The 17,206-nt window shown below is 36.4% G+C and overlaps 1 protein-coding gene across 5 annotated transcripts in view; it reads left to right on the top strand.

Moving 5' to 3' along the window:
* The window catches only part of DNTT (DNA nucleotidylexotransferase), a 267,418-nt gene that overhangs the window by 165,189 nt on the left and 85,023 nt on the right, over window positions 1-17,206 (top strand). For all 5 annotated transcript variants that reach the window (XR_007377188.1, XR_007377189.1, XR_007377187.1 and 2 more), the window contains 2 exons: window positions 7,599-7,862; window positions 9,271-9,354. Coding sequence is in view for 2 of the 5 variants with exons in the window: in XM_048945808.1 (XP_048801765.1) it covers window positions 7,599-7,862; window positions 9,271-9,354 (348 nt within the window). In the remaining 3 variants the exon portion in view is untranslated. The remainder of the gene's footprint in view (window positions 1-7,598; window positions 7,863-9,270; window positions 9,355-17,206) is intronic.

Genomic DNA, 17,206 nt, shown 5'->3' on the forward strand with positions numbered 1-17,206 from the left:
ATTGTAGCCCTTTATGATGTCTACATTTTTTGACTGCGCACATTTCACAGATGAATTGTTAATCTAAGGATTTTTCTATTCAGTTTTCTTCTTTTCCAAGCAGCTTTAAACTTGGAAGATTTTCAATTATAATAGGTGGAAGTACCTCAAAATGTTCCTGGATCAGAAATACAGCATGTCAGAAATAATGTTTTGTTTCTTTTTCAACCTTTCTGGTCAGTTAATATATTTTTGACATTTACTACCTGTACCATTCAAAGGAACTGAGTACATTTCAACATGTCAAAGAGCAGCACTTTGTATGAAGTGAATCATCATAGGCGCCAGTGCTAAGCAGTCAGCTTTCAGTGTAGATAGCCTGGACAGAATGCCTGTGAACTGATTCTTGACCCATGGACTTTAATTAATGTATAATGGGTTAAGAGGTTTTAAAAGATTTAAAAAACATTCCCCAAATAAACAGAAACTTATCTGATGGAATAAATGTTATGTTTTAGAGCCTTTCAACTGGATTTAATGTCAGGGCATCACACTAGACCTTTCCTGATACAATCCTAGTGGAATTTCTCTTCCTTCAGCTGACTTTTGGTCTTCAAAATGCTAAAAGATTATTACTAATTTTGTAGATCTCTCTGATTTCCATCATAATTCTCTATGGAAAATGCACGTATTGAAGTAGACTTCTAGCAGATAAACTTTATGCTGCACTGAAAAGTAATGAAGCTGTGACAATTAATGTCTGCTGAGGAACAACTCTATTTTTATCTCTTTATTGTTTATATATAGCTTCTTCCTCAGTTATCCCGCTCCCTTAATTCCAAGCAGAGAATGCGTTTCTTCTTGTAGGTTGTGCTTTTACCTTTTTAAGCAGACTTGATTCTTGGGCCTGTCCCCAAGTGCAGCCTTTCATCCCTTCTGCCATTCCGTTAAGTTCCACTTACGTTAATGGGAGCAGTGGTTGTCTGAGAGGTCTGGTAATGGTAGAAGATTTTCAGGTCACCCTGAGGTGTTTTCATTAAATGGAATTGAGAGGAAAGAAATAGAAAATAAATTGTTCCTGTTGATTTTTTTTTTCTTTTTTTTGAAGGATAAAATTTGGCAGAAATGAGTGCAGTGAGAGAGCTGGAAGCCAAGAGTTTGGTGAAAAGATTAGGATTTCTCTAGAGATCCCAGCACAAAGAAAATATCACAAAGGAGGGGGGGGGGGGGGGGGGGGGGGGGTGCACAGTGGTTGTGAAAATCAAGCCCAAATAAGATAGCTTAAACCTATGGACAAACATTTTCAATGCTTTGTGTTCTTTTTTTTTTTCTTTTCTTTTCTTTTTTTCTCCAGAATTTCTATGGCTTACAACACTCTACATCCTCTCTACTGTGTTGTAATATACAGGCTCGTAGCATTACTACTGAAAAGATTACCTGCCAGCAAAATCAGAATACAAAAAGAAAGAGAAGAATTGTACTCTTCTTGTTTTTTTTTTAATCAGCTTTGATTTTGAAGAGCGAAAAAAATAAAAAAAAGAAGAAGCTTAAAACACTGTAATACTTTTTGACAGTACACCTGTGGGCTGTTTCACAGCTTTCTAGTTTTGTGCTACTGTTTCAAAGCCCAGATTCATCAAAGAATGTCACTGAGGTCATGATGTTGCCTTCCTTTCAGCAGCTCTTAGTGAAGGATCCTGCAATGTTTTACTCCTAAGCTATGAACCCTACCCTTATTTGAATAGTTTAAAAGGGCCTTTCTCTTAGCTGAAAAGTTTAGAGATTTTTCTTTTGGAAGCTGCTGGGAACTATGTGGTTAAATCAGCACTATTATTCTTTTGATGCAGCATCATCAGGGATGAATGGGCAGAAGTAAAGAGAACACAGTTTCTCTGCTGAACTTGAAAGTAGCACGGCTAAATGGAAAAGTTGCAATGCAGTACACAGGTTATGGTTTTAATGGTTCCAGGAAACTTCTTCAAGGAAGTAAGAGATTAATTCCTTTGTGGGATAGAGGTTCATGGGAAATTTGTAGGCATATAGGCTGAGCCATCTGTGTCAATACAGCTTCAGTTGCATACTGTGTAAAGAGTATTTTATTTTTCGCTAAAAATATATAGAATATATTTAGCACTGTTCCTGTTGTTAGATATGTACCATGAACAGAGAAAGAAGAGATTGCATTACTGCAGGCATTGCTGCACTCTACTTGTTTTTTTTTTTTTTTTTTTTTTTTGTTTGTTTGTTTGTTTTCAATTCATGTAAGTATAATGTTGCATTAGCTCACATTGCCATTTCAATTTTCTTTTGGCTTTGAATATAGATGCATTCCTGTGTAAACTTATTCCAGCATTTTGTGGTCTGGTTTAGACTCTATCATTCATCCTTGCTGAGGTGAACAGGTCAGGGAAAGGAACGCCTGGTGTCCCATTGGGATAGGTGGAGAGAAAAAAGTGAGTGGTCTAGCTTTGTCGTTACTAGAGAATGTTTTTATAAACAGAGTTCACAGAACAGCAGCACATGGATTATTGAGCGACAGCTGAATTTCAGTAGCAACAAAAACTGCTTCTGAGACAAGATACAGAAACAGTTACAAAGCCAGAACAAAGAGCTTATTTCTCTCAGATGAATGCTCCGTTCATGCAGAACTCTATTCACTCTGTGTAAACAAATGTTGCCTCACTTTTTACATTCTGAATTTTTCATTGAGCATTTTGGCTCAACTTCAGAAGAAGTTGAAGGCATTCTTAACTATAACAGACTAGTGCATGGTGACTAGAGCACGGCAGTGGGACATAAGAGAATTTGGTTTAAATTTATTTAGTCAGAGGATGGGGTTGAATGTGACTGTCCAGCCTCTGAAATTATTGCATAAAATAGGCAGAAGTGTTCCCCTTCTTGCTGTGTTTTACATGAAGGTCCCAGCAGCAATGGCAGTACGTATGAAGTCTGATATTTCTGGTGTGTGCTCCATATATCTATATGGGTTTAAGTATGTGTATTTCCCTTATGTATATATAACTTGTGTATGTACAAAGTTATGTATATATTAATTTTCAGATGTGTAATTGAATCTCTTCCTCAATTCTGGGTAACTTCATAGTTTTCTGGACTAACTTCATCAACAGTTGGTCACCTGAGAGGTCCCCCATGTAGCGGTTTCATCACTCTTTCATGCCCACCAGTAGAAATGTTCATGGCATGGAGGGAAGAATCTTTGTTCCTGAACTCTGGTGCTGGGCTGTGCATTCCTGTCAAAACCAAGCTGTACAGGACATACCCAGAATTTCAGACCATTTTTCTGCATTGGGAATTTCAAGTTCTTCTAGTTGGTAAAATTGGCATCAAATAGAAAAAGGCAGCTGCATGATTAGGCAGCAGTTGTAAAGTTTTGCATTGCTGATTGAGCCTTTGATGCCATTTCCTAATGATTCCTCACTCTAGCTGCATTGATTGCTCCCAGGCATCAGTTCCTTGAGCTGCTCCAATTTATAGAATTCCATTTGCCTCACCTAAGTAGGGATTTTTCTGTGTTGCAACCTTGAACTAGCATGCCTACAACCTACTTTGGATTGTTATAACTATTTCACTGAAAATAATTCTGTTCTGCTTCAATAAACTCTCTGAGAAGGAAATTTATAACAATAACATATCTGTATTTCAGAAGAACATATGGGATTACATTTTTTGGTGGTATAAATCTATATTAATTAGCCTTAGCAGAATTAATTCACCTAACAATATTAGGAATTATGACTGTAATGTTAAAAAAGGGATAGAATTTTGTTTAATTAAAGTAGCAAAGAATGGTGAAGACCATATTTGGGTTGATATTTCAGATATTGATTCAGATTTTTCCCCAATTCGATCATGGATTGACTCTACTATCCATACTATTGGTGTGCCAGCACTCAGACTATTTAAGTAAGTGTGCATAATCACTTTTAAAAAGGAAAATGGTTATGATTATTGACATAATTGCCCTAAAAAATATATTTGATTTTGACGGTGTTGTAAATTTGAGACATGAAAATGCCCACATTTTAAAACTTGATTTACAGCAATTTATGGTTGAAGATCAAATTGAAATTTGCAAGCAACTGCAGATTCTCTGACATAGACTAATGTGAAGGCTGCTGTTCTGCAGCTAGCAGTAGCCAGAACTTCATACAGTCTTCATAGCTGACTGCCCTTCAAGTCATACTTTTTTCAAAATGTACAGAAGTGCTATTTCAGCTGTAGTTTATGGGGTGCTGGTGAAGACCAGTGCCTAATCACAAAATGACCCAGGTTAGAAGGGACCTCAAGGATCATGAATCTCCAACCCCCCTGTCACAGCCAAAAAAGTTCCAATTGATACAAGCTAGGTTTTGGCTCCTGTTTAATGATTATATCATGGCCTTCAATCTGGTTTCACCTGCTTGTTGAACTCAGCACTTATGTAATTATTGTCTAAGTGAATTATTTTGAAGTTGAGATAAATATTTACAGCAGTATCTATCATTTTATGCTCTTTATAACAGCTTTAGAAATTGCCCAACAAATTATGAAAAAAAGCACCGCAAAATAACCCAGAGATATCTAGTCCTAGAATAATTTTTTCCTAAATATCTTAAACAAGTGCTAACCATCTGCAAATTCTTAAAATGTATTCAAGTAGGAGACGCAGCCTAGTCAGCAAGAGAGAACAGCTATACGAAGGCTCCAGTACTGAATCTTTAACTGGTACATAATTGCTTGATGTTAAATCTCAGGTACACAAGGAGCATTCCCTTGAAGTTCCTAAACAGAAGAATAGGAAGTGTTAGAGAGGAAGAAAAACAACCAGCTCATCAGCAAATAAATGGGTGGGACATGTTTTTAAATGCTGTACCTTAAAGCAGCTGGGAGACTTTGAGGGCAGGATCTTCTTTAGTTGTGATATTTTGGGTGACTTTAGGTAAAGGGAACATATTTATTTTTAGTGTGTACAGTGCAGTAAAGACTGCATGTCAGATTTACTCTGCTTACATTTACAACTATGTTTTTAAATTTGGAAACAGCAAGTATCAGTTCCTTGTGACGTTGGGGTAAAATCAAGTAAAAATTATAATCACTTCCAAGGATGGATGTGAGAGAGCACCTGCTAAAAATAAGCATTTTCAAATCAGCAGACTTGGAAACTATTAATCCCAGACTGGAAGCTACGTGAGAAGTTTTCTCAGATCAGTTTGTAACAATTTTCAAAATCAGGAATAATTCCAAAGAAGTAAAAAAATGTTTATCCAAGGCAAATAGTTTTCATTAAAAGAAGTGGACCAGTGACTCATAGAACAGCCTGTGACTGATCCCTAATAAAATAATGGGATTGTTAATTTGGAATGATCTTCAACAAAAACATGAAGGTTGAAAATCTAAAAATACCTATCAGTGCCTCTTCAGGGAATTGGAATTCACATCTTCTTAAGTGTTTCTGTTGTGCTTTTTTTCCCCCCTGCACTAGCTCTGAAGTAACTTTATTGCTATGAAGTATTTTATAAGATATTTAACAAGTTATCCCATAAAGTTATCATACTTGCACTATGCTAAAAAAATACATATATATATATTTTAAATTATTACTATTTTTTTAATGGAGATATCCTTCCAAAAATCTATTCATTATCAGCTGTGTTTGTAAGACATCTGATGTAGAGAATGTTATAATTAACTGTGGATAACCATCTAAGAAAATTGCTTCTAAGTGACCAGTTCAATATTGCAGATTTTAAAAGAAAAGAAAACAACAACAAAAAACCCTATAACAAAAGCTGATATAATTCTTTCTTCTTCACCATATAATAAGGGAAATGTAAACTAAAAGTCAGGATTGTGTGGTTGTTTTTTTTTTTTTTTTTTTTTTTTTTGTGGTGAAACTAATATAAAAATTCCTAGAGAAGAGGAAGGAGGATATATACACATTTATGGGACTTCAAAGGAGAGAGAAAATTTGATCCAAGGACATAAAACAATCCTGAGGATGGAAATTTTAAAAATCAGTCTGTTTATCTTACCACAGAAGTGTGAGTAGTGGGTTTGATGTAGATTTAATGAACTGTGAAACAACTATGATAAGACAGCTGACAATTGCCCTTTGGCCTGTTGATCTTGAAGAGAAAGCTAACAGGCTCATTTAGCTTGAGTGTAGTTAATAAATTCAGCTTAATAGTTTTCCTTAATAATAAGTAAAAATTAGTTAACCTATGGAGAAAGTGGTTTCTGCACCATTGTTACTAACCTTTATAACAAAGTCACATTTCCTTTGCAAAGACAAATCTCAGTAGTCTCTAATTCTTGTGTAGTGTTGCAGAGAGAGACAATTGCCGTGGTCTCCTGTATTTTATGAATCTATAAAATCTAAATTAAAGTTGAGTACCAGGAGTCAAGCACACACCTGAGTGTTTTCATCATGTTGGAACTGCGCTCAGAAAGTGGAATCTCTTTGCCAGCTGAGCCCTTCTGATAGTGTCAGTGATACTGCACCTTGCTATATTACTGCATATAAAGCCCCATTTCTATTCTGAAATCCCAGCCATGACTGAAGGAAGCAGGATTATGGTCAATATCTACTTTATTACTTTGCTGTTGTGCATTTGATGTTTTGTATTTGCTAAAAAATGGTGCGCTGGGTAGCAGAGAGAGGGAGGCCGGTCTTTGTCATGTCCCAGGTGGTGTGCTTTGGGTGAGGAGAAGTTTTCTGGCTGCAGGGAGTAGGGAAGATCGTTCTTCACTTGAGGGTGACTGAACACGGAGAGATTTAAAAACCTTTGGGAGTACAGGTAAGTCTGAAATCCCCAAGAAATCAGTAGCTTTGAAAGTTGCCTAGAAATGCAAACAAAATGCACAGAAACAGGGCTGAGATATGTCAGAAAGATGTTTTTTGCTAAGGACCTTAAAGAGAATAACGCAAAGTTTACAGCAAACCCAGGAACTTTTGAAATGTTGGTGGCTACAGAGCTGGAGGAAGGCACTGTGTCTCTTCTGCCTAGCCTTTCCTGCAGTGCTGGATTAAAAGAAATTCATTCACAACACTCCATTACTTCTATTTTTATCCCCACTCTGAACTGTCTTTATTATTAAATCATGTTTATATTTTAATAAATTCTGACTATTTATGTTCACCACTTTATTATGGTTCACTCCCCTCTAACAAAAGTAGTGATCAGGGCCATGTCACAAGGAAATCTCACACAGATAGCCCAAATTCTTTGTTTGGAAGCTGTCAGCAAGATTGTTCTTTCCACTACCGTGTTTTACTAGATGTCTGCCTTGTGAGAAAGCATCAGTAGCAACTCCAGAATTTCTGTTGACATCAACCACAAAAGCCTTAAGGGGAAGGCAAGGAGGGGAAGAAATGTTGTCTTCTTTGTATAGGGTAGGATGTTGTCTCTATCAGATGACTATCACTTTAAATTTCCCTCCAAAAATCAGCTAATATTTTTCCAAAATTATGCTTGGTTTATTGTCTAAACCTTGTCCAGACTTGGCTGTTCACAATTCTGTGTTTACTGAAATTGCATTTTACAAACAACTTTAATAGCTGTCTAGAAAGTCTGTCATTTCAATCCAGTAATTTAATGCAAGCAATGTCTTCTTTTTAGGGCTTACTTCTATACTGTGATATAATTGAATCAACATTTGTAAAGGAACAGATCCCAAGCAAGCATGTTGATGCCATGGACCATTTTCAGAAGTGTTTTGCAATTTTAAAATTATACCAGCCAAGAGTAGACAACAGCAGTTACAACATGTCAAAAAAATGTGACATGGCAGAAGTCAAAGACTGGAAGGCAATCCGTGTGGATCTGGTCATAACCCCCTTTGAGCAATATGCATATGCTCTGTTAGGCTGGACTGGCTCCAGGGTGAGTAACCATAGCAGTCTATTTTTCTTAGCACTGCTAACCTATTTTTGCTTTTGCAGCACTACTATGAATTCATGGAATTTTAAAAAATAATCCTGTTCTCCACATCTCAAAATCAGTGATCTTAGGTTGGAGCTGTTGAACTCTACTACTCTGATGTTTGTAGCTAATGTGCGCTTTCCTTGAAGCACAGTGTTTAGGTTTGTGAAATGAAGAGCTAGGCTTACAGTCTCTTACATCATTGACTTTTTATATCACACTAATGTTAACAAGCAGCTTAAATTGTTACTGAATAAAGAGATGATTTGGAAAGCGTTACAGAATTATCATAAGGATGTTATGGGACGTTTAGTATTTGGGGAAATAATGTTCCGATTTGAAACTTAATTTGTTTCATAGAAAATTGAAAACAGTTTGATCCTTTTCTCTTTGGATTAATGAAACTTTTTTGTGTCACTTTTATTTTATTTGTGTATTGTTAAAAATAATAAAACTTTAAAATTGTTAGCTTTGAACCGAAATAAATTTTTTTCATTAGGATTCTAATATGGAAATAAAAGTTCAAATGATAGCTACTTTCATAATAGACATTGTAATGAGTAGTTGTTGTACTGAGTGTAACATAAAATAGCATAATATTTTCAAGATAAATTCTATATAATTGCAAACTCAAAATTTAAACAATTAGTCTCTCTCCAGACAGAATTAGTATATAATTTACAGTTTTTCCCTCTGATATTACATGGTATTGCCAAGAGCTTCTAAGCCTGCTCTGAATGAGCTTTTTTATGTGCTAGAAGAATTACCACTCTATTCTACTTAAGTTAATCGGAAGCAGGGTGTTTTATATGAGGCCAGTTACTGCTATTGATGTGTTCTTTTGCTGAGCTGATGAGTTACTTCAGCCACATTTCTATTTTGAGAAGTTAAAATGTATTTAGTTGGATATTGGATTAAGTGCTGCAAAATTTGGGGCCCATCTTATCCAGGAGATGTCTGCCTGCTTAAAAGCCCTTCTCAATTCTGCAGGCGGATGTCTGCTCTGAAAATGTAGTTTGAGAGGCCCTTTGTAGGCAAGGAATCCATCTTTCTCTACCTTGCTCAGCTCCTGCTTCTTGATGAGATAATTCACCTAGGGGCCGTGGGAGTCCATAGTATTCTGTACATAGCCTTAGTTTCTCTTGTAGTATCCAACTATTCTCGAACCAGCCAACTGAAATAATGGATCATTGCCAATCATTGCCTTTTCAGATGATTCATTTGTTCAGATTATTATCTTTCAATAGAGGCAATTTTTCCATGTTTGTTTATTGTTTGGTTTGCTGTTAGGATCCTTATAGAGAGGTGACAGTTTCTTTTTGTTGGAATTAGTTATTATGTTTTCTGTTTGTTTTTTTTTTTTTTACAGCAATTTGGACGGGACTTGCGGAGGTATGCTACTCATGAAAGGAAGATGATGTTGGATAACCATGCCTTATATGATAAGAGAAAGGTACTGCTTGCCCTCAAAAATAAGTTACCAGATTTTTATTTCTGAGCTTGTATTTTCTGATCTTTTTTTTTTTTTACATTCACATATATAAAATATTTTAGCTTGAATCTATATCTGTAAAATAGTCCCATCTTCACAAGATTTAGTTTTACTGATACAGCCTGATTCAGTGAGTACCAGTAAATCTGGAAATCTTTGGCCTAGCTGAGATAATTTCTTGGAATGAAACCTTCACAAAATAGAGAACAACTCATCTGCAAACATTTGAAAAAAGTATTGTCCAGTTTCAGAATGAAAGGTCATTTCTCTGTCATAGGCACAATTTCAATGTGGATTGTACTAACATTTTGTAGGAAAAAAGAGATACTGACTAGTATCTGCTCAACTATAGGCCTCACGAAATTCCAGTAAAGAATGACACAAGAGTAAATCAGGGATCATCATGCTTCTAACGACTTGTATTCAGAGCTCTATGCATAGCTGTTTCACCAGGCTTGTTAGTATTGGTGAAATAGTAATAATTCTAGTCTAAATGCTTTTGGCTGCAAGTATACTGATCTCTGCATTTATCTGGTTCAATGTCTATATTTCTAATAGGCCATTTTAATAAGAAGCAAAATCAATGTTGAACATGTTTATTGATGTCATTATAGAGAAAGGCAAAATACCATGTCAAGTTTTTACATTAATCCTTCCTCTGTATTGCTTATACAAAGGAGGCTGCTTTTAGCATCTCTACTTAAATATAACATTTTCTCATTGTTTATGAGATGCAGCAGTGATCTAAGTGCTCACCCCATTTCAGCTGTATCTATATGTGCTAGTCAGGCTCAGATGGTAGAGAATCCTCAGCTCACATAGAAACCCAGGAAATTATCAGGCTAATGATCAATTTAGTCAAATGCTCTGTCTCCAACAACATCAATACTAGATGCTTCAGAAGAAAATACAAAATTGCATAGTAGATAAATATGCAATTACATGTCTAAGGGAGAACCTTCTTCATGAACTCAGGAGTGCTGTCACTACTTGCCGTTCTTTTATATTTTAAATGCTTTCAAATTACAGACCCTTTGCAGCAACATAGTGTAGCAAATATTCTTATCTGTATGTTAATATGTGCTCTCTTAGGTAACTTTTCCAGTGTAACAGATGACTGCACTAGTGAATTACAAAGAAATGCTAGTGTTACTCTCTGTATCCTGCAAAAATGGCCCATGTGGGATGCATGTATATATCATTACACAATACATGTTTCCATGGGAATTTCAGAGGGCTAATGAGGACATTGCACAGTAAAATGGTGAATTTATCTTCACAATGGCATCTGGGAAGAAAGCTGCTTTTGAAATCCCAAATTTTCAGGTGAGGCACAGTGAAATTTAAGGCCCTAAAAAAACACTGATTGGAAGAGTCCTCTGTTGTCATCAACTGGCGTGGATTTTATCTTACGGAGTATCTGCTTCAGGACTTTGAAAAACAAAACAAAACAAACCTGTGTATGCACGTTTCTCAAGGCTATAAGCTATAACTGAATCTCCAGTGTTTTTTTTCAGTCTTTATGTCTGAGTCTCAAGTCGTGTTTCTTCATTGTACTGCCCAAAGATGAGGAAACAAAATCAGTAGTGGGACCAACAAGCCAGATTTACAATTTTTTTCCTTACTATTACTACTAATTGCAGTAATTATTTGACAAGAGCAAGGAAAAGGAAATCCAAGCCTATATGGGCAATGTCAACTCTCCTGAACATGAAATCCTTATTCTAGGATCAAGTGAATAGCACAAATTGATCAAATGTTCCTTTCTGGATGAACTCTCCTCGATTTGGACTTTTTTTTCCATCAAAAAAATACCTACATCTTCTTTTTCGCATTTAATCCCAGACATAGCCAGTTTGCTTCCAAATTTTATTTTCTAGTGCAAGATACAGACACACTCCAAATTTCCAAACAAGGACTAATGACAGTCTTTTGACACAGTACAATACTATTCTTTTCTCTGCTACATTCTCAGAGATACCCTAAGTTTTCCATAAAATAAAGCCTTCTTTGAAGCAGGCACTCAATATGAAAAAAATTGTACTAGGCAGCACTGAACACACAACCTATTTAAAACAGGACCTTTTATCCTGTTGTGTCATTCTAACAATAGGCAGGAAGACATACGCCCTGCTAGCCCATGTGTTCCACTATTACAATCAAATGTGTTAAATACACAGGATATTTTTTTCCTGATTTTTAACTTTGCAATTTTGTGTGAAGTTGCTGTTCACGTAAAATACATTTTGAACAAAAAGCCTTCCACAGTGCCACCCAGTGTGTAATAAAGTCAGGCGTCCACATAATTGAGCAATGGTGTTTGCAGCTGTAAAACTTGAGATGGCCACCCATGGTACAGAAGGAGACATTTGCAGTAATTGCGTGTCTGGGATGTGTAGCTGCTAAAATTGATCCAATGTCATAATGACACTTTTCTTTGAGCAGGATATCTTCCTTTCTCAAATTAAAGCTTTCACAAAGCTAAAAACAATCAGAAAGCAAACATGCAGGCTTATGCAGGTTGCTAAGGGTGCCACAAGATAATATTGATTAAAGTTAATTAGGCACAGGTAAAAACTGAATCACATCTTTCCCAAATTATGACTCTTCAGGAAACTGGGAGAGTTGCCTGAGGTCACTGTTCTGTCCAGATCAGCTGTCATTCGTGGCACTGTGGTATGTGTGGTTCAGGAGCTGGGACAAATCACTTCTGCTTTGTTTTTTTCATTGGTGATTGTACGTGTGTCTGCATGTGTGTGTGTGTGTGTGTGTGTGTGTAAAAGTGAAAGGGATAGGAAGGTCAGGTAGAGAAATGAGCTCTGCCTTCTGATGAGGACCAAACCCTTTTTTTGCACTTAACTGTCATTATTTTAAAATCTTGCTGTCTGATATAAGAAGTAATAAACCACACTATGGCAGATATGGTTTGCTTATTTTTTTTTTAATTATCGTTATTATTATTAAAACAGCGTAACAGTACCAGTAAGAGTCTTTCATTATTAAAGGTAACAGTTTCCTGGTTTGCTCTACATTCTGAAAATTAGTTAGTATATTTAATTCTTTTATATTAATAGTTATTAGCCCTTCGGCACTGGAGCTTCCACTGTGTCCTACTGCCTGAAGCGCGATGTCTGTCAGAGAATCCCATATTCTCTTGCTGATGGAGTAGCACCAGGAGAGAACCCCAGTTACTTCAGTGTGTTTCCAAAGGGATTCTGGCAGAAGCAGGGAACATTAGCACAGAAGTTAGACATCAATTACATAGCTTTGCAGAAGGGAACAAAAGGAACAGGTATTTTCTCCAGGGACTCGTTACAAAGTTACGCTCTGAAATTATTCCTCAGCCTTGATTATTATATTTCTCCCCCTCCTAGTGTGAATCATTTTCTCACTGTTGTAGATTTCAGAAGACAGTGTGCAGCTATCAAACTGATGATTTGTTTATTTTCTAAAATAAGATGGCATTTCATAAAACTTGGTAGGAAAATTGTAATGAAAAAAATTGAAAATTCACTACCAATTATCGGAGAGCCTCTTTTTTCACAATAAGGTGACTAGATGTCCCAATCTATGCCTCTGTAGAATTGTATGTTTTGCAAATCAGTATTTGTTTATAACAACCTGAAGTATGAAGTGTCTATGATTTACATCTGCTAGTGATTAAATGTTATGATGATTTCCATGCTCAGGGAATTAAGGAATTCATTGATCAGCAATCAGGAAGAAAATTAACTTGTATGCACCCAGTGTCTTACAGTATTATTACTACTGTTACAGTGATTACAAATGGCTTGACATGTTTAAGAACAAGGCCAATAAAATTCTCAGTGTAAAACTTTCCTGATTTAGGAATCAAGCATATGCTCTATAGGTAAAGTAGATATGATTCTGTTGCTGAGTCACTTTCAATTCCAAACAGAATTTCACTTTTCTAAGTAAACTATAAGTCAGATCAACTAACACTTTTCCTTAGAAAATCTGAAAGCTTTTCAGGTCTTTTACCTGAAAATAATGGCATAACTCGTTAATTTTATGCCCCTATGTCTTAGATTCAGGGTCACTGGTAACCCACCACAGAAGATTTTTGATTAGAACATGTACTGCATCTAGATGTAATCAGAAGCAACAGAAATCAATGCTTAAATACATATTTATGTATTTTTATAAAGTGGTCATCAGATCACAGTCTGAACTTCAGATTTTAGCATGCATATGTATATCACAGTTTGCTACATTCTGAGATCTGAAAGACGTTTCTTTGCAATGATTTAAATTTGTGATGTACTATGGCAGTCATTGGCAAGTTTTGACAGCATCGTGACAGCTCTTTAGTTAGATGAAATGGAGCGAGATCCTAGTGGATCAAACTAAAGAAGATACAACTCTAATCCCTGCTTTATTTCTAAGCACATAAGAGGAATATTATTTACTTGCATGAGAGTGTAACAAATGTATGACTTACTTTCACTTACAATGTTTGCTGATTTTTGAAGTGATTTTTTAGAGTGGCTGGCAAGACACAGGCTTTTTATCCTTAAAGGAATAGCTGTTCTTGAAGCATGAGTGTTTCTCCACTTACATAGTTTCAGCAACCTAGAATAAGATTCAGGAACAGCAGACTTTGTTAGTTGCTCCTTTACCAACCTCTGGTGATGTTAGCTAGAGTACTCTTGACATGCAGAGGGGTACATGAGAGGGGGGGTCTGAACCTGGGCTTAATGATTTGGGATTTTTACGTTCTTTAATGTGGATCAGTGTTTAAGTTGTACTGAAATTACTGTTCTCCCATGAAATCACTCTTGAGTGGAGTATGTGCTCTACTTCAGAAAGGATATTCCTTAAAGAAAATCTTCCTCATTCTCCATAATATGAAATTCTACTGACCTGTTGGTTTTTTAGATTTCAATGCTGTTTAATTTCCCATATGTACTATTAACACCACTGCTAAACTGTAACAGGACTGTAATAAGGATGGCAACAACTTGCCAGGTTGCCACAGGAACATGAATATGCTGGATTCTTTTTTTCCTTCACGAGTCCCTGACTGTTATCTGCAGCTGCATCTTGCAGTTCATGAGTAGTAGATTATTCCAATCCTGTTCTTTGCCATGACTTGCCCATTTGAAGGTCAAACTCACACTCTCAATCTTTGTTATAAACATGCTTAGATTTGTTGCATTATCTCGATGATGCCATTTCTGTTTGCAATCATTGGGTATAAAAGGTCCTTCTTCAGCTTCCGAAAGACATGATACACATGGTTGTTTTGATACTGTGTCTGTCACTAGTACCTGATGTGCCTATGATGATGACAGTGAAAACAGCTGTCCCACTAACTACTACTCCTTTTGAGGAAAGACAGTGTAGATTTGAAGGAAAGGTGGCATGAGCAAGCTGAATATGATATGGAGTTTATCAGTTTGAATCTCCAAGGCTATGTATGCTACTCTGAGCTTGGAAATGCCATAAATGTGCAGTCAAACCACTCTGAAATTTATCTGTAAAATTTTGCATGCATTGTTAGTTTTTTGACTCAACAGAGAAAACAGTCAGGGAGAGCTGTTAACAAAGGGAGATGGCAGTCATATGCAAGCTGAAAATTACATCTGCAGTAGGTCTGTTCTGCCCTGCAGTAGGTCTGTTCTTGCCCAATACACATTTCTGTTGCTGTATCTCTTTGTAATGGGGCATGCATTCTGCTGGGCTGAGAGACTGATATGGTTATAGCCAGCCAAAGGATCTCTTAGCTGTTCAGACGAGTGATCCTGGAAAACAGTCAAACAACTTTCATATTTCCATGTTCTCTGAAAGTTTTCTGAACCACATCTTAAGCTTGATTTGGCTATCAAAGATGTGTTGTGAAAAGGAAAAAGAATTTTTGATACTTGGAAATAAGTGACTACTTTATGAGCTGAAGACAGCAAAAATTGCTGTAATGTGGCCTGAGGAGGTAGTCCAGAGATTTGGCTATTTACCTTCAACATGGATCCCATATCTAGCCAAGTTCTTTCTGTATTCTTAAGCAAATCCTTTAACCTTCCATAACCTTATTTCAGAACACCAAGGCCAAGTACCCATGATGTAGGAAGTACAGTTAAGGATAAGTGGTTAACCACTGTAGCAAGAAACTGTAGTTCAGCTTAATGAAACATTTTGATCACTCAACATTTTGTCTTTTCCTCTAAACTAGGAGAAAGTGCAAATATTTAATGAAGGATTTTTGATCATTCAAAATGCTTACTCTTTTAATCAGAGGGCAACTCAAAATGTTGACACTTTCTCCAAATACTGTTTGAATCTCAGCTTTGGAAATAACTCACAGATGAGACAGTTCTAAACCTCCAAAGATCAGACGTTTCTTGGGGCTGCCAGCTTTGAGGCACTCAGCTTGGCTGGCTTCTCTAGGCTCTTGGAGACAATAAGCCATGGGGACACTGGCACTGACACTTTTCCCAATCAGTGTTTTTTTGAGTATGTGAGTGAGCAAGGGGGAATTGGGCTGAATGAGAGATTGCATGAGAGAGAGGATGAGCTGGAAGCATTAGGATGCCACCGGTGCTTTTCTCTATACCTGCTTCATGGTGGGAAATTTCTAGAGATGTCATATGCAACAGCTTCATGGTTGGATTGTAGCCTTGTAGGAATGTCTCTTTCCTGTACCTTCATCACACCATTTTCCTGCTTGTATCCTCAAACATTCTGTGGGATCTGAGGACTGGATCTGCCTTGTAGATTTAGATTTTTCTAAATCCAAATGTTTTCACAAGACTATTTAAGAAAAACACTTGAGTCTAGTAATTACTTTAAGCAGTTCAGAGCAGCAAAATTAAGTGATGTAAACAATTGGCATTGCTATTTTTATTTTTATTTTTTGTAAAAGAAAAAGGTTTCTTGGCATTCTTAGTGTGTAATAAATTGATTAAATTATTAACATATTAATATATTGCATTAACATTGCAAGTTATCGGGTTTTTGTAAGATGTAGGTCACAAGCTCAGGATTATTTTGAAGAGCCACTGGAGCCAAAAGCAGTTATTAGTTTTATGCCGTATGAAAATTTAAGATAGGAAATTGTTGTCTTAATGTTTTCTATTGTTAAAGAAATATTGGGAAAAAAAGTGGCACTATGCATAAGGCTGGATATGACTGATGACAATTTTGCATTTAATGACCACTTTGTGGATTTGAATGACATTAAATATTACTTAGTTGTTGAATAGCTAGAGAGGAGGTTTATATAACTGCTTTAAGTGGTGAATTCACAAGATGCTCTAAAGACTTCATATCAGGACCCAGATTTCCAAAACATTAGATGCTATAGAGGTACAGGGAAAACAGTAAAACTCTATGATCCCAATTTTTTAAAAGAGAATATTTCATTTTCTAATGAAGGTAGTAAAAATATAACAGGGGTAACTTATGGGGATTTATTTGCTTCTATACTGTGAACATCACTTCCATGCAATAGTCATCATTAGTATTGCACAATCCTTAATCATTTACCTGCAGAAAGTATTCCTATTTAGGGAAATCCTTAACTAACTCATCAAGGAGGGCTTGCCCTGGCTTTGTGTATATGTGTAGAGCAAAATGAAGGGATGATTGCAGCCCAGATAAATGCCTTACATGATGATAATAATGAGGCTCCATAATGTTTGTAAGCACTCTGAATTCTGCTGCTCCCCATCTTTTGCCCAAGTAACTGCAGACAGTCATGGTATACAAGAAGGCAGCCCAGCCTGTTCTGCCTGGCAGTGTACTTGGCCTTCTAGATTCCCCCTTGACACTCACATTTTTCTCTGGCTAAGCCTAA

Source organism: Lagopus muta, chromosome 5 (assembly GCF_023343835.1).
Source record: "Lagopus muta isolate bLagMut1 chromosome 5, bLagMut1 primary, whole genome shotgun sequence".
Lineage (NCBI taxonomy): Eukaryota > Metazoa > Chordata > Aves > Galliformes > Phasianidae > Lagopus > Lagopus muta.